Below are 7,890 nucleotides of genomic sequence, written 5' to 3'. Positions count from 1 at the left end.
TACAGGTGTTGATTTGGTCTGTCATTCTGAATAGCTGAGCCATAAAGAAAAGCTGTTGGTTGACTGGTCAGTGTATGATTGACCTTCATCATGAAAAACAAGTGGCTGAAGTCAACATTTCAAGGGATTTAACCAAAACAACTAGTGTAATTAAAATCAAACTAAAATACAGATTCCTGGTCAAAGAATAAATTAAAAGTGATCATTCAGCAAAAAAATCATATCTATAATAAAATATGCAGAAATAAAGAGTTTAAATACTTTATTTTACATTCACATCATATAATTTGTTGATTGAAGAAGTTACAGAAATAAAAGGGAGCTTTAACTTTGTTAGGTATTGTAATTTCAAACTGCACAATGCACCAGCACGGTGCTGTAGAAAGAACATAAATATGTTTGAGATAAACAGCCTCCTTCATCTCCCAGTGATGAGTAAGTACTCTGCACATTGAATTCTCCACCACTGCTTTATGAGCTTGTTGCTAGGGGTGGATGGTGTTCATCAGACCATCCCACTTCCAGTATTTACATCTGTCTAGACTGAAATAAATAATAACTGAAATTCTTTAAAGCACAATTTAAAGAGCCAAGCTAAAAAAAATGTATCTTAAAACCAAAGTGTGTTTTCCATAGAAAAGCATAAGACTTTTGGTACAGTTTCAGTTCATCTGTTAGCTGAACTTCTATAAAAACACAGTCATGACTATTCCTGACTTTCCTGAAATAGTTTCACTTCCCTCTGTTTTTTTTATCTATATTCCTCCAGACAGAACAGTTCCACTTTTCACAAACAAAACAACTCAAACCACATTTGCAGAATAATTTGAGTTAAATTCTGTAAAACTCTTGATAAAGTCAGTATTTTGTTTTTACTCAGCAGTAGGTAGCGTCGACATACAATATATAAAAAATATCTGACATAATGTACAGATCTAGTTAAGAAGCACATGTTGGACTTCTTTGTACTGCTTACAAAAAACATATGCTTTTAAAAATACATATTTGTGATATATAACTTTGCAAAATGTTATTATACAGTAACATCACAAGTTGTGCCAAAAGTACCATGTGCAGAAAGATAACTAATTTTTATATCAACTATTTGTAAAAGATAAATGCTCATCATGTCAACTGGTTCACAAGAAAAAAAAAAACTGAGAAAACCTGCAGCTTTCAGTGAAATATTGAAACATGTTGACTATTTTTCATAACTATTATATAATCCACCTCTAAATTACATGAATCATCTTCTGGGAGCAAACGCCTGGTGACCAACTGGATGGATTTAAACTCGAGTCCTTTCTGCCGCCACAGCAGTGCTGTACTTTGACGTGCAGCTTTCATCCAGAGAGCGGTCGTTAGACTGAGAAGCCTGTCCTTCAATATCATCAGCCAAAGCTTTCCTGTAAATGCCCATCAGACTCTGTCTGAATTGGCCCCTCACCTCCAGTCCCATGAAGAAGTACAGCAGCGGGTTCACGCAGCTGTTAAAGTAGGCAAAGCCATTGGCCAAAGGCTGCCAGATTTTCAGCACTGCATTCTTTTTATCCACCATCTTTACAAGGAGCAGACAGTGGTAAGGACCCCAGCAAAAGAAGAACGCAATGACCAGCGATGCCAGGATACGCAGGGGGCGTGTCTTTCCTGCAAGGCGAGTGCGTCGGATGCCGATGGCAGCCATGATGTAACAGATAAGGATGACCATGAAGGGGAAAACGAAGCCACACAGGAACCTGTTTAAATACAGAGCAAATTTGGTGGTGTTGTCTCCCCCCTTCGACTCCTTCACCTCCAAAGAACATTTGCTCATGTTGTTTTTTCCCAGGTAGACTTGGCGATAGATGAAGTAGGGACTACTGAAGAGGATGGCTGTGATCCAGACACAAAGTGCCACCACTCTGGCAGCACACAGGGTACGCCGTCGCTTTGTAAAGACGGGCTTCCACACACAGAGCATCCTGTCCAAACTGATCACAGCCAACAGGAAGACGGAGCAGAACATGTTGGCGTATTTAAAGAAGCCGTTGAACTTGCAGAGAAATTCTCCGAAGGGCCAGTGGTCGAAGAAGAGCTTCTTGATCAGGGACAAAACTCTTGTGATGGAGAAGATGAGGTCAGCTATCGCCAGGTTCACCAGCCACACGTTGGTAACCTTTGGCTGCAATCAAAGTGAATAAAAACATTAAGTGGTTAACAATTCAACTCCTAAATACAAATTTAACCATTTTCTCATCTAATTATTGAATATCTTTCATCAAGAAATACAATCTTTATTTTGCCAGATGGATCATATTTTATAAACTATCCATCTGATGAAACAGATGGGTGGTATATGGTGGATGGTATATAGTGTATATAAGTTAAAACTTTTTAAACTTATATTTCTAATTATTTACAAGCGTGCAAGCCTTTCTGAATTTACAGAGAAGTCAAGTCATGTTTATTTGCGCAATTCAGCAACAAGGCTGTAACATACTAAAAACATCATATATTCACCAATTATGAAACAAGCAATAAACATTACATTTTGTCAAATACTGTCATCAAAATCATCAAGCAAATACACATCAGAGATGTTGATCAGTGTTCCAGTTACTACTAATTAACGGCAGCTCAAAGCAGGTGGGGTTTTTTTGCCTTGATTTAAATTAACTCAGTGTTTCAACATTCTTGGAAGTTTGTTCCAGATAAGAGGAGCAGAGAGGCAAACACAAGAACATTGAACGTCAGAAACTGTTCATCTACCTTGAGTTTGAATCCAGCCACCCAGATCACCACAGAGTTTCCTGTGATCCCAAACACGACGGTCATTGTGAAGAGGACAATGCCCACATTTTCCATGACGGCTTCAACATCCACGTTTGTGTGGTCATTCTTGGAGGTCTTGACAGTCAAGGTAGGTAGAGAGGAGTTGGACATTGTGCAGCTGAAAAATAAGTCATATAAGAATATTTAATTTTCTTTTCAGCAGTTAGCATTGAAGAACAGAAAGAGGAACCGGGAATCAAATCACAATTTGATAAAATACGTTTGTCAAACCTAAAAAAAAAAATTCTGAAATATGTACTGGTGTTTAAATGGAAGATAATTATTTTGTTGATCAGGATTTTTCTGTGAATCAGCTCTGATTTACAGAAAACAGAGAGAGCAACTCATGTAGATCTACCAGATAAAGGATGTCAAAATTCAATAGATTTACAGAAAACTCTGTTAAAACAATCCCGGCTTTAAGCACATATTGAAAGTAACAATTGTTATTGGAAAATCATTTGCAATACAAATTATTTGATTTACATAAGGCAGCACAGAATGTACAGAAGGAACCATGTTGGTCAATCTAACTGAGAATGCTGACCTCATGCAACCCTGGGAAAATGTCTCAATAAATAAACAATCACGTAGGACCATTAAAGGGAACATTTTGAACATGTCTCTGTCAGTGAGCCAACAAAAGTGTTTGTAAAGATAAAAAAGTGATATTCTTACATGCAGGAAATAACCGGAAACAAACTGATTTTATCTGCAATAAGTTTGTCAGATGAAAAAATATGTTACCATCATTGGTTGGATCTATATAGTGTGCAGAAGCAAAGCATCTTTACTCAGAAGAGGAAATTAGCATGAAACTGCAATAACTGTACAGTTTCCTTTAGCCTCAGATAAGAAAACACAATCTGGGCACAGAGCAGTTAATGGGGTCATGAGCAGACAGGACTCACATGCGATGTGACTTCATTATGTCACATCACAGAAAAATGACGTTGGTCCAGATCTGTGACAAGACTGGAAGAGTGAAATTAAATGAAATGAAATTTTATTCGAACATGATACAAATATAAAATAAAAATAGTGCACAGTAACAAGAAGTGCATAAGAAAGAAGAGAAAATACAGATTTTTTTGTTTCAGTTAACATTTATATTTTTGAAGTGCAACATGCAGCTGTTACACTGATCCTCACATGCAGGACAGATTATATCAGTATTTATAGATAACTGCTCTCCTTTATGGGAAGGGAACGGAAATAAGTTGGTAAACATAGATAAAAAAAAGTAAAAAAGTTATTCTAATAGTAGCTATAAAGGAAATGTACATCAAACAATGTTTAAAACACTAAGAACCGCAAGAGATAACAGAAAAACCACCACTTTTACTTACATTTAATATTAATTTACAGAAAATCCAGGATCGATTCAATAATTGATTCAGTGTGACTGGAAGAATGATCCTATATCAGAGCTGTATTCAGCACTTGGGCATTTCGCTTGTCTGGCCACTTTATTACTATATCTGCTATATCATATGCATCAGCATGAGTCGAAGGTGATAACATGTAAAAAATGGCATAATGTAAATACATTAAATGTGACAGATATAGCTGACTTAAATATCTGAATACAGGAGAGATGATTGTAATAAGAGTATAACCCAATGACATTGTCATGTTTTGTTTCAGCTGACAGGGCCGATCATCATCAGATATGCGTTTTTTTTTTTCAGAACAGTCTGTTTCAATGAAATGTGGGGATCTTTGAGAGCTTCAGGGTCGTAAACAGACATTTTTGTTGAATCTGATAAGAAAGCTGCAGAAGCTCAACAGGAAGCTTGTAAGATCTGGAACACATATTAGAAAGAGAAGTTGTCATGCAATGAGAACCTTACACTGCACTAATACGTCAAGTGTCAAAGGAAAGCTTTGGTACCATTTCTTGAAATGAATCACTCAAAGGTCATCAACTCTCTTCATAGCATGACATTAAAGTTAATCATCATCGCTAAAATTCAGTAGTAGTAGTAATTCCTATCTTGCTCTACCTGTTTAACCAAATTGTAAGTCTCTTGGACTTGTGTTTCGGGTCTTTCTGCAGAATGCTGTGGTAGCCATTTTGGTTCAGGGTGCCTCTGTACAAGTCAAAGAATTCATCTTTTACTGAGACATAATAAAAGTAAAAGAGTAAAAGATCCCCAAACCATCACACTTTCTTCTCCATGCATGACAGATGAGGCCACACACCATGGAGCCATCCATTCTTGAATATTTCTGATTTTGATTTATCACTTCATAATACCTTCTTCCCATCTTCAGGAGTCTGGTATCAGTGTTTCATGAACCAGACAAGCCTCTTTGTCTTATTCTGAATTTTTAGCAATAGCTTTCTTGTTGGAACTTGTCCAGTAAAACCTGCAGCTCAAACTCTTCTCTTCACTGAGGAAACAGAAACAAGTTAAAAATAACCTGTGAATTGCATACCACAAAAGCTATTAATTCTCAGAAACCTGTCCTCTGACTGGGTTGTGGCTTTGGTCCTGCTAGATTTCCTGTCAGTGTTTGCCCTAGTTTCTCAGTACGATTTGATGGTGAAGTAAATTGTCTTCACTGACACTTTGACCTTCTTTACAACTTCTCTTTAGGAAAGACCTACATTTATAAGTGTCATAATGGTCTGCCCTCTTCTCTTAACAAAAATGCCTTTTTGTAGCAACACTCTACTTTTGGTAGAGTACGTTTCTAAAGGAAAGGGCACCACAGTGTGTTATAACCTTGATTTTATACACACAAAAGGTTGTAAATAATCCATAAAACACCTGTTGAAATTAGCAGCACCAACTTTCAAGGCTTTATCAACCACACATTGGTTCAGAACCAATGTGTGGTTAAACTGTTAACTGAAAAAGGTCTTGTTTTATAATTCTGAAATGCACATTATCAGTTTGGGCTAACCTAACCTTACGTTAAACCTCTGGCAGTTCACTACTACTGTATCATTTCAAGCTAATCAATGGACTTATATTGCAATAAGAAGAAGATTTTCTCTTCTTTGACAAGATCAAACCTCAAAGTTGGTTCTGCCCTGTTGTGGTCTGTCACAGCAAATGTTTCCTTGATACATTCACATTAGAAAATAACATTTATTTAATCAAAAGACTTAAACCAGACTCCTCTACAAGGGTTTGGCACACAAGTGTCACAGACAAAGCTTAAAAACTGTCATTTGGTTAAATATTTTATCGAAAAAGTCTGTGAGGCAAATCTTGTTAAAAAGTTCAGTGCAAAACCAGTTAGTATCGTTGATGAGCCAGTAAAGCCAATTTATGTCACATCAAGGAAGATGCAGATGTTTCACGTAAATTTGCATTACTTAGAAATTGGAATCACTTAGCTTTAAAGGCTCTTTTACAGATCAGTTTATTATGACAAATGCACCAATGAGCCATTGCTCTGAGGCTCCGTCAGGCCAAGTGACCAGTGTTTTCCAAATGTTTATTTCTATTTTTCCTGTTTCGTTTTTACTACATCCTCTAAATTTGGACAAAGAAGAGCTGACTTCTTAGAGTTTATACAAACTACACAGCCACCCTCAAAATGACTACAATCAAATTACTTGAAAAGAAACAAGTCTACAATCGAAAGCTTTTAAGAAATATATTTGTATCATTGCAAAGTTGATGAGTTAGTTTGACTTGTTGACATGTTTTATGCTCCTCCAAGCGAAGCACAAACACATAAATAAAAACCAAGAACCACTTTGGTACAAAACTCAAAGGATCAGCTCAACAAAAAAATGTCAAGGAGTAATCTTAATAAATCTTGTAAAAATTGTAGTATCATCAAGCAGAAATGAGAATGTCTCAAAATATACATGTAAAAGAAATTGAATCTGATGAAAAAATCTTACCTGCAGAATTTAAACAGCTGTGACTGCTGTGTCAACTGCTTCAGGGGGAAATACAGGCAGAAATGAAACCCATGTACGGGATCCTCAATGTCACTGTTCCTTTAAGTGGTTTTATTGCTAAAAACATCTTGTTTGCCTCTTTCTCTCTCTCTCTCTCTGCCTCCCCTCTCTCTCTGTGTCTCTCTCTCTCTCTAATTCAAACAATGCAGAGTCACTTCTCTCATATACCATATCTGCCACTTCACCTTTCAGACTGCTTCTCTTTTCCTTGAACATCTCACTCTGAACTAAATGTTCTTGACACAAATATAATTTGGTTAAATAGATGTTAGAGTTCTTAACAGCTGTTTCCAAATCAAAAGCCAAGTGTTGTTTTAGCAGAATCCATTTTTCAATGTTTCAATTAAACCCCCAAAACCGAATCTTGACTGTTTTGATGTTTGTTCACAAATTTGTCTCATTTAATTTCCTGTTTTCTGTGTACATGTAAATTAGGTTTCCATCATATGAGAAATGCAACATTATTAAGATAAGAACAGTTGTAAAAACTGACTTTAGCAGACACATTGTCCAAACTGCAGTCACGTGTGGATTTAATAACCTCCTATAGGAAAGAAGAGAACAGGGAAGTAAAGGAAAGATATAAACTGAGGACAAAGAGTACAACACTAATAAAATGTTTCCTGTTAAAAAAAAAAAAGATGCCAAAGGCAAAACATTGTATCTGGAAATGATGTAAACTTACTATAGAGTGACCTATAAAATAGTTTAAACATGACAAACAATGGTATAACTAGGTAAAACAGTGCTACAGAACAAGTTTCACACAAGTTTAGCAGATTTATAAATAAAACAGCAAAGATTTCCACATCATGGCAGCGCTGTCATTCACCTTTCAACCAGCAGAGAGCAGCAAAGCTTTTATTTTGTCCACTTTCCAATGCGGTTAATGGAAAAGAAAATTCTGAATTTTACTTTAAAAATTAACTCTCTTCAAATGTTTGTTTATTACCGTCAAATATAAAAATGTTTTACTATGTATCCACTTTTTGTTTTTTTGCTGGTTCCTAGTGATGTTGAAACTGCAGCTTCCTCCTTGCTGCTTCCTCAGGGTACTTGGGTAATTGCAACAGCAGGGGATTATGAACTCATGACGAATGTTGCAGTAGGTCATGACTCAAAGCAATTAAATAATATTAAAGTCTCTGCTG

General features: G+C 36.2%; 1 protein-coding gene across 1 annotated transcript; it reads right to left on the bottom strand.

Moving 5' to 3' along the window:
* Positions 1–237: 237 nt before the first annotated feature.
* LOC106945040 (C3a anaphylatoxin chemotactic receptor-like) lies at positions 238–6,855 on the bottom strand. The gene is made up of 3 exons (XM_015028447.1): positions 6,680–6,855; positions 2,749–2,929; positions 238–2,161 (listed from the first exon to the last, which is right to left on the bottom strand). Exons 2-3 carry the CDS (start codon positions 2,920–2,922, stop codon positions 1,289–1,291), a joined length of 1,047 nt encoding a protein of 348 aa, XP_014883933.1. The 5' UTR covers positions 2,923–2,929; positions 6,680–6,855; the 3' UTR covers positions 238–1,288.
* Positions 6,856–7,890: the final 1,035 nt, after the last annotated feature.

The sequence above is a fragment of the Poecilia latipinna genome, unplaced genomic scaffold, assembly GCF_001443285.1.
Source record: "Poecilia latipinna isolate Pla-1442-1.1 unplaced genomic scaffold, P_latipinna-1.0 Scaffold124, whole genome shotgun sequence".
Lineage (NCBI taxonomy): Eukaryota > Metazoa > Chordata > Actinopteri > Cyprinodontiformes > Poeciliidae > Poecilia > Poecilia latipinna.
Note: the sequence above shows the minus strand (reverse complement) of the source record. Positions and strands in the feature narration are given on the sequence as shown.

Excerpts from the sequence above, each read along its gene's own strand:
- LOC106945040 (XM_015028447.1), bottom strand. The coding sequence starts at position 2,922 with ATGTCCAACTCCTCTCTACCTACCTTGACTGTCAAGACCTCCAAGAAT. Across the intron at positions 2,162-2,748 it reads TGGCTGGATTCAAACTCAAG|CCAAAGGTTACCAACGTGTG; the intron begins GTAGATGAACAG and ends CTTTGATTGCAG.